The 15,792-nt window shown below is 29.5% G+C and overlaps 1 protein-coding gene across 5 annotated transcripts; it reads left to right on the top strand.

Annotated features, from left to right (window-relative positions):
• The first annotated feature begins 3,472 nt into the window (after nucleotides 1-3,472).
• On the top strand, nucleotides 3,473-14,577 carry spoon (A-kinase anchor protein spoonbill). Of its 5 annotated transcripts, none has more exons than XM_087402650.1 (7): nucleotides 3,473-3,702; nucleotides 8,089-8,144; nucleotides 10,533-11,324; nucleotides 11,422-12,012; nucleotides 12,077-12,292; nucleotides 12,411-12,541; nucleotides 12,616-14,577. In XM_087402650.1, exons 3-7 carry the CDS (start codon nucleotides 10,577-10,579, stop codon nucleotides 12,712-12,714), a joined length of 1,785 nt encoding a protein of 594 aa, XP_087258776.1. In that variant the 5' UTR covers nucleotides 3,473-3,702; nucleotides 8,089-8,144; nucleotides 10,533-10,576; the 3' UTR covers nucleotides 12,715-14,577. The 5 variants fall into 5 exon arrangements, with proteins under 5 accessions (XP_087258776.1, XP_087258777.1, XP_087258775.1 ...); XM_087402651.1 differs by having other exon boundaries at nucleotides 8,021-8,144; XM_087402649.1 differs by lacking the exon at nucleotides 8,089-8,144 and having other exon boundaries at nucleotides 3,474-3,702.
• Nucleotides 14,578-15,792: the final 1,215 nt, after the last annotated feature.

The following is a 15,792-nucleotide window of genomic DNA, read 5'->3' as shown; positions in this document are numbered from 1 at the left end:
TTGCGTCAGCTAATCAAATCGTCTCAACTAAAATAATACGTAATAACTAATACAATTTGATACGATTTGATTGGTTGATGCGAGTTACGCTTACACAAGTTACGCTGCATGTGAAAGCAGCTTGACATGTCAAATACATATAGCTGAATTCAATTAAATGAGCATGGTTAGTGCACGGAGTAATAAAAAGGAAATCAAATTTGAAGTTTGGAAGTTAGAGAACCTCACAGAAAGAGAGAGAGAAAGAGAGAGAGTGGCAAATTGCATCACGTGAATGCCCACGTCCGATCAGAATGGGGATCACATGACCAGTTTTCTCCATTCTTTTTCATGTTTATGGAGCTTTGATGCCCATGTCCAATCAGAGGAGACGGATCACGTGATGTAAGTTGCCATTCTTTCCCAGTAAGGGGCTCCACACAATAAAAGGAACAGGGAATAGAGAACAGAGAATAAGAATTTCAATCTATCAGAAATTATGTATTGTAGAATACACAGTATTGTAAAATACACAGTTTCTGATAGATTAAAATTCTTATTTTCTGGAGATCAATTCTGTATCTTGAAACGAGATGAAAATTACAAAAGTGAACAAATTTACTAGGTGTCGATCAATGAAATTATCAGTATCCTAATAAATTCGTTCACTTTTATAATTTTCACTTTGTTTCAAGATACAGAATCGATCCCCTGTTCTCTGTTCCCTGTTCCTTCTATTGTGCGGAGCCTCTTCGACTTCCTATTCTCTATACTCCATGGGTGAAACGAAAGTGACATTTTGATCGAACTAATCTTCAGATGGCCACTTTTGATCACGTTTTTTGACAGCCTCATCCATGTAAATTTGGCTTCCTATTCTCTATATTTTATGGTCTTGATGGACCTAAAAAGAATAAGATAGATATTTGGACACGAAATTCTCTTTCTACTTTTGTCCTATTGGCTGAATTATGTTTCAGGAGAGGCAGGAGAGTAGTGTATTCTTTAAAGTCAGGAACCATCACAGAAGTATTGACTGATACTAACACAATGCAATAATTCTAAACTTACATTATTAATTATTAAATACAAAATAAAATTTGAAATATGGTTTCTACGTGTATTTTGTGTAAAAGTAACACTCTGAGCACAGATGTATTAACTTAATGCTTCGGGATCCTTAATTACATGATTCACTACTACCCAAGTATCGCTCTATCTCTTTTTAGATCTGCCAAGATGGTTTGGATGCTTAAACATAAAGACTTAAACACAATAGGCACAGGCAACAGGGAATAACAAGCCGTCCAATCAGAGGTCTGGGATATAATATCGAATTTATACACTAAAGCTCTGATTGGACGGCTCGTTATTTCCTGTTGCCTGTGCCTACTGTATTTAAGCCTTAATGCTCCGTCCAGTACTATATGTCGATGTATGTACCATCGATAGAGAAACCTGAAAGAGGACATGATAGTCCAAAATTAATAACCGCAAAATGCTGACAAGCTCTACTGCCATCTGAAGAAATGAATGTTAATTACACAACAATATCTATCTTTTTGCGGTGCTCTTGATGAAAATAGATAGTTGAAATCGCTAAAATAACTAAAATCTATTAAATTAATAAAAATTTCAATGATTTCAACGATTTATTTTCATCAGGAGCATTGAAAAAAGATGGATATTGTTGTGTAGTTAACATCCATTTCTTCAGGGAGCGGTAGTGTGCGGCAGCATTTTGCGGTTACAGGTAAAGTCACTATCTATAAAGTACCTCGCATTTTAACGCGGCCATTTCAAATTAATGGATTTGTATATACGTACTTTATTTGGGAAAATGAATCCGTCAAGTATGTAAATTAATGTTTTTGAATTGTAATTTTATTTATGATCAAAAGAATATGTACAAATGTTTAATTTATGTGTTTTTTAGTTTACAGATTTATTTGCTGTAAAAATTTAATGCATAAAAGTACACAAAGGGTACAGGTTTTTGTTGTATTAACATCACCAGATGGTAAATTTGTGCTTTTATCTATTCAACTTCTCCTCAAAATTAATACTTAAAAATGTCTCAAAAAGCACGATTAGGTTAGCGGCATCCAATTATATTCAATGTGTACTTGAAATTGTGAAAAGCGGTTCAATTATGCACTGTAACAATTGCCCATTCACAGCGATTTCTGCCTAGGGAGTTTTTTTATTTTTTTTTCTAATGCTGTGATTGGCTTGTGCGCAATTTGGATCGTGGGCAATTCCAAGCCTCTCGAAATCGTGTATTATATGCACTTCGATCATTTTGACGCATCAGTTATGAAATCAATTGCAATATTTTATAGATCTAGTGACTTTACGGAAGAATTCGAGCGCTCCTGTCAGAGAAAACTATCAACTTAGAGGATTTGATAAATATTTGTTCTCCCATTTTTTTATAATTCTGTAAATTTGTATACTTTCATGTGTAGAATATAAAGAAGAAAAATTGCTTAATTTTATTTTTTTTTTAATTTAAAAGGTTTTTGATCAGTAAGTTAAAAAATAATAATTTAATGATAATTTACATAAATCTTTGCATAAATCTATGTATGTATTTACAAATTCACTACCACACATTCGCGACGTTTAAAGGCACTTGAAATCTGACCAATTACGAGATCAACGCTTTTCACGACTTGATTCTCATTTTAGGTTGCACTAACGTTACTTTAATTTTAAGCGAGACTTAAAACTCTGTTCCTGTCTCTTTTTGGTTTTAAAACAAGATAGAGAGAGTTTTAAATCTCGCTAAAGTCAAAGTAATATTGGTGCAACCGGTTCTTAATCAAATAAAATGAAATTTTATACAAATTGAAACTTCTGCATTACAAATAAAACATGTATACATGTGTATTTTGTATACGTTATCATGTATATACTTCCAACTTTTCCCACAACGGCACTAAAATCGCATTGTCCTAATTTTCTATTGGTTTTCCGAAGTGCATTGGTCTGTTTTCTGTTCCTGCACTAAACTGTTCTAAAACTCTTTTTTGCTTTCGACAAATATCAAATATATATCTATCTCACTTTAAGTTTTAAAAGTACACTAGTTCAGCCACAGAAAACAGGGTATCAATCATGAAACTTTTTTCTTAGGATGAAAAGTGAAAAGTGAAAAATTTCTCCATTAACTTCAATGGTTAAAATTTTCACCTTTCACTTTCCATCCTAGGAATAAAGTTTCATAATTGATATCCAGAAGGTTGATTCTGTATTTTCAAACAACAGGTGAAAATTACAAAAGTGAGCAAATTTTTCTAGGTGTTGACCAATAAAATTATCAGTATTCTAGTAAATTCGCTCACCTTTGTATTGTAATTTTCAAGATACAGAATCGATCCTCAGACCTCTTGTTTCTTCCTCTCAGAAGTTTGCTCTCCTTCTTTTTACTCCGTGGCGGTACTTTATAATCTAGCTACTTTAGCTATGACCGATAGGGTGCGCGTGAAGCGGTGACATGGAAATTCACCAGCATAGAGTGGAAACCAGAATTAACGGAGTTGTCGCCATATCTGTTACTCGGAGAAACATACTTCTAGCACCGAGCACGTGGCGTGTACTCGCAGAAATTTTGCCGTAAGTTAGTCATACGGTGCGCCGAAAAGATTTTCAGGGGCCTTTGAACAAAGTGCACGATCGATCGCTAATCAGTCACATCTTCGCGAAACGTCACTAACATTGGTAAGTAAATAATTCTGTCTAGGATCTCGTCATACATACTTTTACTCGGTTCACCTCTATGCGGCGAGTCTTTTGTTACCTTCCTTCTTCCGGCTATTTACATACAGGCTTAGAAGTATGGAAATATAATGTGTAGTGATGGCAAATAGCCATATGAGTAGCGAGTAGGAATCGAAAAGCGATATAAATGCTGAAAGCATATGCCCGTATGTTTCAACTTTTTTTCCTATGTGTATATAATAGCCAATAATAGCGGATTTTTCCGTCTTCTCCCTTTCCCCCTCTTCTTTTTATTCTGCAATGTACATATACAATGTGGAGCTGTTCATATGTTTATTTTTCAATTACGTTTCTAGTTTTATAATTATTGAGTTGTATGTGCATAGGTAATTTTGCTTATTTATTATATTTAATTATTTTAATTTTATATTTCATTTTATCTCAAAATCAAAATTTTCTATTATTCTCTTTATATGTATTAGAATAACACTAGTCAAACACTTTGTCTAATATGATTTTGTATATAATTTTGTGATAAAAATGTTATAAAATGGTTTTCTCTATTATATATCCATGACAATTTAGATGTTCTATATATAGACTATATAAAGAGGTTATATATTCAACTATATGCAAGTAACAATATTCTATTTCTATAAATAGTTTATTTAATGTCTTTTTATATATGTTTAATAAAAATATCTATGCAGCTTATATTTTTTAATATTTTTAAACAATTTATTTTAGTTTTTAATTAATTTTTTATTGACCTTCTAATTCTATTATTATTTATTTAATATTGTTTAACATTATTATTCCACTGACAAAAATTATAATTAACAAGTCGATAAAAATACATAAGAATATAAAAATTGTAAGAAAAAAATTTGTATGTGTATTGAGGAAAAGTATAGAATCTATTTCTTTATAAATTGTTTGTATTGTTTCATTGTAATATTGTTTCTTATTTCCCTTGTGTATTATTTATGTTATTTGTTATTTTTTATTAGGTGTTGGAATTAATTCGTAGCGTTTTACAAGTGATGGGAAGTACTTTCATTAATGTATTTTTTAATGCTCATGTGAAATAAATAACATTCTTTCATTAAAAACGCTACGAATTAATTCCAACACCTAATATAAACACCTATTTAGTACATAATTATTTTATATTTTGTATTTAAAAAATGTTTATGGAAATAGTCCACCAATTGAAAACTTTTTTCGAAAAAGAATTGACCTCTTATTTTTTCTTATGATATGTTAGGAAAAATGAATCGTTTGTTCTTTTTCGAAGAATTCTGAACAAGTTCTGAATTAGTAAAATATGTTAAAGTGAAACAAACCATATCTGTCTTACACTAATTGCATCAATGTCCACCAGTTTTGGTGTAGAAAAAGAACAGTGGTAAATAATTGTTTAAGATTCTATTATCTTGCATTTTATAATTTAAATTATCTATTAATATATATATTTAAAGCATTGTCTTTTACGTGTAATCAGATTTGGAAATGTTAAATCTGCATTCGTTATTGAATAAAAATAAATGTCCAAATTTTATAATTTTATTAATCTTATTCAAATGCATTTTTATCGCTTCTGCAAAAATATCTATGCATTTTGTTCTTTTGTGACTATATTTTTTTATTTTCCTTTTTGTTATGTGATCATTCTTAAAAATTAATATAAATAAATAAAAAAAATACTTTAAACGTTGTTTAGTTTAAAGTATTTTTTTTTATTTACATTAATTTTTTGCATTAATTTTAATGTTATAACAATCTCAAATTCCAAAACTCACACTGAAATAAATTGTTATAAAATTAACGCAAATAAATAAAACAAATGTTTTAAACAATCCATTTAAAGTATTTTTTTATTTATTTGTGTTAATTTTCAAGAATAACCAAAATAAAAAGGAAAATAAAACAAATTAGAAAAGAACAAAATGTATAAATACTTTTGCAGAAGCCATAAAAAATGCACATAAAGAAGTATTTAAAAATAATATTAATTCTTTCAATACTGCACACGCGTAATGAAATTTAATTTATTGTGAATGACTTATATATATATTCAAAATTTTCAATTTATATGCTACTAAATTTATTCACTATATTTTATTTACTAAAATTTATATTTGTTACAATTTTTTTGAATTTGTTTCTTTTTTAATTTCATAATTAACTTACGAATTGAAATTGACATTCTATCTATTAAAATTGTTTTAAATTTTATTTATCTCTCTCAATAAGAAACTAATACAAGATATTTGTACTTTGTTCTAACATTTACGTCGTATTATTTTCATTTAAACTGAATGGTAAGACTTATTTAAATATGAATTTAATTTAACTTTAACATATTTGTGCATAAAAATGAAAAATTACGTGTGTATGTATATATATACACACGTAATTTTTCATTCCTAACACGTATCTTCAAGTGCAACAAATAATTGTATTTACTTAAAAAATAAGAAAGATTGTTTCTCTCTCTCTGGACAATTCTTTGTGATTACCACTTTCATTAATATTTATTAATTCTTTATTTAAACTTATAGAACTAATGCAAAGATGTAACATGACTTTTTAATTTGGATCATAATATGATTACGATCATTAAGACATTAAGAATATAATTTTTTTTAACGATAAGTTGAAGACTAAAAGTTCGAGATTTATTGTAGTTTATCAAGTTACCGCAATTTCCGCCTTTCCTTTTGATGCTTTTATTAATAAGCTTTGCTTATACCGGTTACCTCATTTAATCTCACGCAGCGCAGATTCAACATTCCGAGAGCACGTTGAACCAGTATGCGTCGTTTGACCTATAACGCTTGCATGTTTGTTCTGAGGTGATAATTTTTTAAATTCAAAAACAGCATATCATCAATGCTCAAAAAATAGATAAATAGATCTTAAATGATAATATACAAGTAATATTCGACAAACATGAAAAACGATTCTTCTTTTTAAAATAACATAATTATTAAGAACTATCATTTAAAAACCTATTAAAATATGATCAATAAATTATTAACATTTTTTAAATAAAACATTATGTATAAATACATTTGTTTAAAAAAATTATTGCTTCTTCTCTATATGTATAATAAAGTTTTTCAATTATTATAATAGCTTTTTAATGAAGTTAAAAAAATACATAAAAAGAACATATTTTCTTCTATTTGTATGATTTATTATGTAACGCAATGCAGTGCGATATAATGTAATGTAATGCAATGTAATGCAATGCAATGCAATGCAATGCAATTTTTCTGTGTACCAGTTTCAATTTATATTGAACGATTCTCTATACGTATAATTTCAATTTTTTTCCTTTTTTCTTCGCACTATAAATGCTGTAGCATAGTTTCGTTCATATTTGTTTTTTTATTTCCAAAATTAATTATGATTTGAGCTGTTTTCGTTGCTTTTTTAAAATTTAAACCAATAGCACATAATTTCAAACATTTTAAACATTTTGCTCCTATATAATATATCTACTCTCTGTTTAACATTCAAGAAACTTTTGACTCGATATCTTGAAAAATATGCCAAACTATTCAAAATTTCGGCTTATTTCAGAAACTTACTTTTATCCGTCTGATTGTTTAGTTTGATTGCGATTTACAACTGTGAATTGTATCTTGTAATTGAATTATATTGAAATTTCGATAAGTTTTTAACGTATATTGATATTATTATCTGAAACTTTTGACAAAAGATTAGTAATTTCTTATCAAAATCAGTTTAATCTTTCTATTTCGGATATTATCGTGAAGGTTGCAATTATATACAGAATAATTCTCTCTATGCGGATTTATTCATACATATATTTTTTTTCATCGATTGCATTAATTAGTAGAATGTATCAAGCATTTGGTCAAATTTTGAAAACGTGGTCATACATATTCCGTTTTGAATATTCGTATGAGAATTTCATGTGTGATTTAAATATGATAATTTTTTGTTTGTTTCTGTTGACCTAAAAATCATATCGGCCGGTTCTTGTATATTCGCTTGAGATAATAATAAAATCGTTAGAATATTTTTCAGAAGTTTTTACTCGTATTATTTTTGCGTGGCCCTATATATTATCGAAGATCTTACTCTCTCTTACGGTGTGAATGCCATCTTACATAGCCATGCCTCCGTAATCGACGAACAGTTCCAGTCCAACTGGTCCTCATGTACTGGTGTATGTGTTGAAAATTTTTGCGAGTCGTAATACAACTTCAGTTAGCATCGACAGTGTATTCACGTAATCGATCTTCGATTAATTTCGACGCGTGTTACCTCAGCCTTATTTTAGGATATTGCGTAGTGTTACTATTTACATATCCCTTGGCGATTATAATGAAATATTTCGTATGTATGAAGAGAAATTTATTCGACCAGCTGGGAAATGTTTGATCTTGGATCGATCATATGTTAATGTAAGTAAACAGCACGAAATACTTTAATATCACATTTTTAATTATCACAGTTTAGAACTTTTGAATTTCTAGATTTTTATGATTTTATTTCGTTATATATATCTGTAAGATAACATTATAACGATGACATAACAAGCTTCGCTTTGTTGCTTTGATGATATAATGCGAGACTTTAATTATCTCGCTTGCTGGATATCATGAAGTATTTTGACCTGTGTCCTGCGCTGTTTTTATCATCAAATAAAAATAAAGAATATATTTAATTCTTATATATAATTTTTAAATTTCTATATGATATCGATATGATATCAATAGATTGAAAACTATTTTTTAAATAATCTAGATTTAAATATTTTTAGATGACTCTACGAATATAGCGTTTATTGTATACATTATCAGACCTGAAGATATCTTGAAGCAGTGTTGTTAGACGGGCCGGATTTCAGACGCATGCGCGTCCAATATAGCTTCAGTAACGTACCGATCACTAGTAAATAGGAGATCATTAGTCGCCTATGTAAAATTTTTTCAAAAATGTTGAAAATTTTAATATATTTTACATATTTTACATACGTATACATATATATAAATATATACATATTTCTATATATATATATATACGTATGTAAAATATGTAAAATATTGTACATTAAAACTTTCAACTCTAAGCGACTAATGATCTCCTATTTACTAGTGATCGGTACATTACTGAAGCTATATTCTGAAACCCGGCCCGTCTAACAACATTGTCTTAAAGTATAAGTGTTACTTCGTTATGTACAAAAACTAATCCTACATGCTGGTTTATAGAAATAGAATAATATATCGAAAAATATTAGAAAATTATATAAAATTTATATGATCTATAAATCTTATTTTAATGTGTATGATTAATTCTGATAGAAGATTTATATTATAAAATTAGAATTTCTATTTTAATTTTAATGGAAATATAATATTTCATTAAAATAAGCTTTACATATATATTCCGTAAGAGTAGAATTTTCATTATGATATATAAATAGAAAAATTAATTGCTGTGCGCGGAAGAAAATTCATGGAATTCCGCGTCGGCATACCGTCTCGTTTTACACAAACTGTTTTCGCTGATCAGCAAGCGTTCATTTAGCATTAAGCGGAATAAATTTTAATTCGTTATTCATAATATTAATTTTTATATAGAATACTTTGTTTTTTATATAATAAAATATAATTTTTATACTGTTGGTTAAAAGATTCCGGACACTAATATTCCGATTTCAATTCTCCGCCACATCGTTTGTCAGCTGGAACGTCTAGTGAAAAGAGGATTTATCTTCCAGCAAGACAATGATCCAAAGCTATATCGAAATTATTTACTGAACAACGAAGCATCTGAAGATATTGAAATTATGTAATAACCGCAATCTCCTAAATTAAATCCCATTGAATTAAGGGATGAAGTGGATTGCGAAGTGGAGGAAACATTAACTGATATCAGGCTTACACTTATGAGAGATGTTGGAAACAATTTGGAAACCATTATCCCAACAAAAGTTGAAAAAACTTATAGAAAAAAATGTCGCGATTAGTTAAATTTGACTATAAGTGGAAGGTCGTTTCTTTAATGAAAAGAAAATTTAGGTTTTACAAACAGAATAATGTATATTTGATTAATTTTTATATTAAAATAAATTAAATTTGCTTTAAGTTTATGTTGCTTTTCAATTAAATGTCATTTAATATAGATATTGAATTATTAATTTTGGTGTCCGGAAACTTTTAACCAGCAGTATATATATATATATATATATATATATATATATATATTTTTATATATATATATAATATAATATGTTTTATTTACACCAATTGATTCATCTTATTATTCTGTTCATAAAAGTATTAAAATACGATTATCAAAAAATTAATAGTTTACGAGTTATTTAATATTTTATGTCAATATTTATCGGAATAAAATATAAAATATATCGTAAACTATTGATTTTTGATATCACTACCTTAATACTTTTATATGCAGAATAATTAAAGTGTCAAATCATATCGTGTAAAAAAATTATACAATTAAATTTAAAAAAGTGAAGACGACCTTTGTATCTTTTTGGCGCCTTCATCTAGAAGAAAGACAACATGACCAAAATGCGATCCCCTCTAAATCATGCAATTTTTATCTGAAACATTTTTCCGTAGCTTTCATATTTTCTGAGATATTCGGTTCATTACGTTTGAAATTTTTCACCCTGTATATATATATATATACATACATATATAGGGTGAAAAATTTCATACAATTTTATATATATATATATATGAAAATTGTACTAATCATCGCTTAGTATTCATTGAAATAATGTTCTAAAAAACTATTGCCACCTTCTTTAATTTCAGCATCAACGAATTTTCGGTAACGGCAGCTACCGTGGATTCACACTATGAATTCTTCTATTCATGTACCACTTGTAAAGTGGACAGTTCCGGCGGTAGCTCTTGTCGTCGCTCTCTTTTGGTACAAACGCCGTCGGATAGACAGAGATGAACTTCAATGGAATGATTCAGGAGGAACTGCAAAATCGAACTGTATAGAAAAAGCGATTTCGAATAATACGCAGAAGGTTGACACTAACATTTATGATTCCGGCGTTCAGAAAGAGATCAATCAGGAATCTTCAATTGACTGCTGTTACATACAAGAAGAAGAAGAAGAAGAACAGACTCGCATCCTAAGAAAGGTCAGCGAGACCATGGATATTCCGTTAAAAAAATCAGCGTCGCAATTTGCTTTTTGCAGCAGCAGCCAGAATATGTATAAAGATGTTGAAACAATATGCAGTACAGAAGTAGAATTTGGCAGTGATAAGTCGAATACAAGCTTATTTGAAACCGCCACGAGCGCATTCTCCAAGTCTAACAAGAACGATGACGACGAACCGAGAATATTTCAAAATGTTGCTAATAAGAAGCAGACTATGCATTGCGAGACAAAGTCGCTTAAACAAAACTATATGGACGAATATCATTATAAGGAGGATGAACAACAATCTGAGGGACACACTATCAAAACTCAGGGACAAGAGGTTGATGAAAGAGACTCGGCCAATCACAGCCCGGTTTCTGTAGTTCTGGATGGTAGTGTCACGGACGAAGCTGGGAGTGAAGGAAGCAATACAGATAGCGGAAAAGGTAAATATCGATAATCATTAATGATGAAATTCCATATATTTAGATTGGTAGAATATTGATTTTAAGAAAATATAGTTAATGAATTGTTATTTCCTAGAGATCTTTGGGTGGGATTTAGATGACAACAACTTCATCCGGCTTGAATACAATCAATTTTTATGTCTTCATACAGGTGGAAGTATTAATGGATGCAGAAAAGACAACATTGCATCATCCACGTACGATTTTGCTATACCGCAACATTTAGTGGGCAGATTGATTGGCCGTCATGGTAGCTTTTTACACAACATTCGTACAAAAGCAAATGTCGGCATATATGTCAATGATCACCCTTGCGATGGCGATCATAAGATTTGCTCGATACGAGGTAGTGTTGAGGGAATTAATGTCGCGCTTAAAATGGTAAGGCAGAAGTTTCCAGAGAAAAGATTCCCGCAAGTAACATTAGCGGAGATCTCAACAATATCCGAGGTGAATGAAGAAGTTGCATACAATGTCTTTATACAACGACCTCTGTCCCTGGTTGATGGCGTTAATAATGACATTAATATTTGTCACATTGTCAAGCCAAATTGGCTCTTTGTTCGTCTTCCGACTCATCCATCATTTCCCCTTTTACAAAATTTAGAAGACAGCATGCAGTATTGGTATAACACAGAATCGGTACCAGTTCCGGATGTATTGAACAGTAAGTGATATAAATTTAATTCATATAAAAAACAGAAGCAGGACTATAATGTATTGTTTCGTAGAGGGTGATTACGTAGCTGTATATTGGATGGAGAATTGGGTTAGAGCATATATTGAATGGCCAGATCCATCAGGAGAGAGAAGCGTAGTGCGATTACTCGATTACGGTGGTTATTGGTCGGTTAACAATTCGGAATGTAGACCATTGATATTAAATTATTTAAGCTTGCCCTTTCAAGCGATTGAAGTCTTTTTAGCAAATATTCAGCCAAAAAATGGTATGTTGTATAATAATTATATGTTGATGTGTAATGTATATATTTTGCAGATTATAGTTTTATATCTCTATTCAAAATTATTTCGAATACATTATATACTATTATATTATTTATATAGGTAAATGGTCATCAGAAGCTTACAATGTGGTACAGAATTGTTCTTCAAAGGGAGTTGCACAAGCGCAGATTGAAGGTCGTATTCAAAGCAATACCTATGCAAACATTTATTTTATCATACAAAATTACGGGGTAAGTTACTGTTTCAACTCTGAAAATCTTTTTGCAGACGTTTTTGATGAACAAATTAATTTAATTTTTTGAAGGTAATTTCCCTTACTGAAGAATTGATAACAAACGGATACGCTGAAAGAGTAGTATGGGAGGATATGAAGCCAGAAACACTTGAATCCATATGTACATAAGAGTTGTAAAAAACTCTAAAATTTTCAGATTTCCTACCGAATTATCATACATAATCTACAGTTCTTAGTCAGTATGGACTAGAGTTTAGTACAATCGCGTCAAAATTGATTTTGCTTTTTGACTTTGTTGTTCTGTACTAGTATTTCTTAATTTTTCATTGAAGTCTGTGAATATTCTGACATATATTTCCTAGTGATTGATTATATACATAGAGAAATTAATAATGCAGTATATATACATATATATATCATTCTAATAATGAATAAGGCTATATTTCGCTGTACAGAAAACAGATATTTTTGTCGTGTTTAAGTAGCATTTAGTACTCCCTTAACATTGCTCAGAAAAAATGCATTTTGTAAGTACAAAACTCGTTATTTCAAACGAGTTCTGACAAGTACAAAAGATTTAGTCCGATAACGTAAGAACCTTTTTTACAGTAAGTCTTTAAATTATATTTCTCACTTGTGATATCTTCTCTCTTTTATCTGGAAAATTGAACTTTTCATCGGTAAAGTTATTTGCAGAACAAATTTCTTTCAGATAATTTCACATAAACATTCAGAAAAGTGCTTTCGTTATTTAAGCGCCTTAAGACTGTTTTAAAGAAGATGCAACTGTGCTTAACTCTTCTATATCCTTGTACTCTTGTATATATTGTAAAATAATTTTCCGATTGTAGAATATTTATATTTAGGAAAAGAGAAATCATAAAGATTTGCTATGTAGCTCGTAGAGTAGAATAAATAACAATTTTGCATTTTACAAAGTAGCGTCACATCCAAACTAAAATTGTATTGAATAACTCAGACGAATTAGGAAATTCGTTTCTACGTGACTCATATTCATTTCTGATTAGGGACGATTCGAGAATCCATTGAAATAACTTAAGCTTTCTTTTTCACGTTAATTTTAGATCATCTTAGATTAAACTTGTTACTGTATTTGTTATATTTCATTGAATGTCCCATGTTATCTAATCAAAGTTATTTAAAGGTTATTAATTCATATAGAGATTTATCTTTTAAACATTATTTTTCAGTAATTTGTATTCTGTGTAACTTCACTATCGTAGCATAAAATTATTTTTATTTTATACTTGCTATTTTTCTAAGATGATTTTTGGCATTTCAAAAAGACTAAACTTTTGGATTAATCCAGACGTACGCATGTAATACTGTATATATTTGTTTACTTAGAATCGATCATTTTTGCGCAATATGTTAACACTAATCTTTTTCAATGCAGTAGAAACTAGTTAATTGAATAAGAGTCTATAATGATTTGTAACTCGTACATTGCGTTCAACTGTAACGTTTGGCAGTTATAAAATGTTAATCTTTAATATTGTTGATTGAACGTAATATAGAAATATTTTTCTAGGAATATATACATATATATATATATATACATACATGTAAGATTATGATCATTAAATCGCTCACAGTATACATGCTTTCTCGCGCGCTGCGATTAACTCAATTTATTATAATTTATTAGCGACAATATGGCGCAACGAACGTTGTTACGTAATAATCAATCGTAATTCATTTGTGTATATAAAATACGTAGCTGACTGCAATTTTTGACTTTCAAATTTTGTACAACACTTCATTGTATTAATCATTATATAAGTAAAATTTAATAACTTTTGTATATTCATCAATATAATCTTTGCAGTTATTACACTTGCATCAATTTTTACCGCAAGTTTCTCTTACACATCTTTTATACGTCTTCTGTTAAATTATAGAATAATAAGAACTTCTTTTTCTACAGCAAAAGAGAACAGTGTTGTGCTAAGATTTAAACCATGTTTTGTATTGTAAAACAGAAATAAAAGATGTTTGTAAATAGCCAAATTTGATTATATCAAAATTTTTTCTCAATTTTCCTAATTTATGAAAGAAACATTTCTGAATCGAGCATATTCTGAATATCGTATTTATGTTGATTAAGATACGCAAAGAGTTATATTTTCATCAATTTGTATTTTTAAGTTTTATCCTTGTTTATCATTTAAAAAAATTTTGTACTGTTGAACGCAATTTTAGTCTAGGATAAAAAACGCACGACGCGTTTCATTCGAAAGACGAAAGACATTAATGATTCAGTTATAATCAGAAATCTCGAGAAAAATTTTATGTATACATAATGTTACAAATTATGTAATATTTTCTTTAACTGTGTACGCAAGTATGTAAAAGAATTGAAAGATTGATTTCTATAGATCTTTATATGTACAAAAGTATGTTTTCACTTTTGCACTTTTTATATTCGAAATGAAACAAGTGTATAATTAATTAATCATTAGAATCTCAGATTGATTGTGTTTAAATGTCCGAATGTTTCGGCGCACAGTCACATTTGAGATAAATTAAATTCATGAACCAAGAATATTATATTATTCGAAATATCTAACTTTGATTTTAGATGCTCTCTATATTTATGTTGATAATTAATTAAATATGAAACGAGAGGAAAGATGAAGCATACAAAAGTGCTTTCCATTTAGACCCAGTTGCACCAACGTTACTTTGACTTGCAAAGCTTAAGACTCTCTCTGTCTCTGTCTCTCTTTCGCTTTAAAATGAGAGAGTTTTAAGTCTCGCTTAAAGTCAAAATAACGTTGGTACAATCGGATCTTAGTGACACAAGTCTACACAAACATTATTTTATCCTTCATAATATTGATAGAATATAGATAATAAAGAATAACACTCGTCAACTTATGTCACCAAATGGAAAGCATCCAATGAGTGTGATCCACTTAACGCTGCAAATACTTCGTTGACCAATCAGAAGAAAGAATTTTACGAATTGACCAATCAAAGAATGCTTTAAAGTATTTGCAGCGTGAATGAATCGCATCTTATGGCTGCGTTCGGAAATGTCGCTCGAATGCCTTCAATACCTTGGATTCTGTTGGATTCAGAGAGAATCAAGGAAGAATGGAGCGGAAAAGTGATTTTCTTCTCTGATTGGTTCCGCCATGTCTAGTGCACTTCATTAATACACTGCACTGTACGTATATAACATACACACAATACTATTGCGGTACAATATTAGTGTGTGTA

Source organism: Acromyrmex echinatior, chromosome 2 (genome assembly GCF_024713525.1).
Source record: "Acromyrmex echinatior isolate Ae372 chromosome 2, ASM2471352v2, whole genome shotgun sequence".
NCBI lineage: Eukaryota > Metazoa > Arthropoda > Insecta > Hymenoptera > Formicidae > Acromyrmex > Acromyrmex echinatior.
The sequence above is the reverse complement of the archived record's forward strand: the minus strand, read 5'-3'. Positions and strand labels throughout refer to the sequence as shown.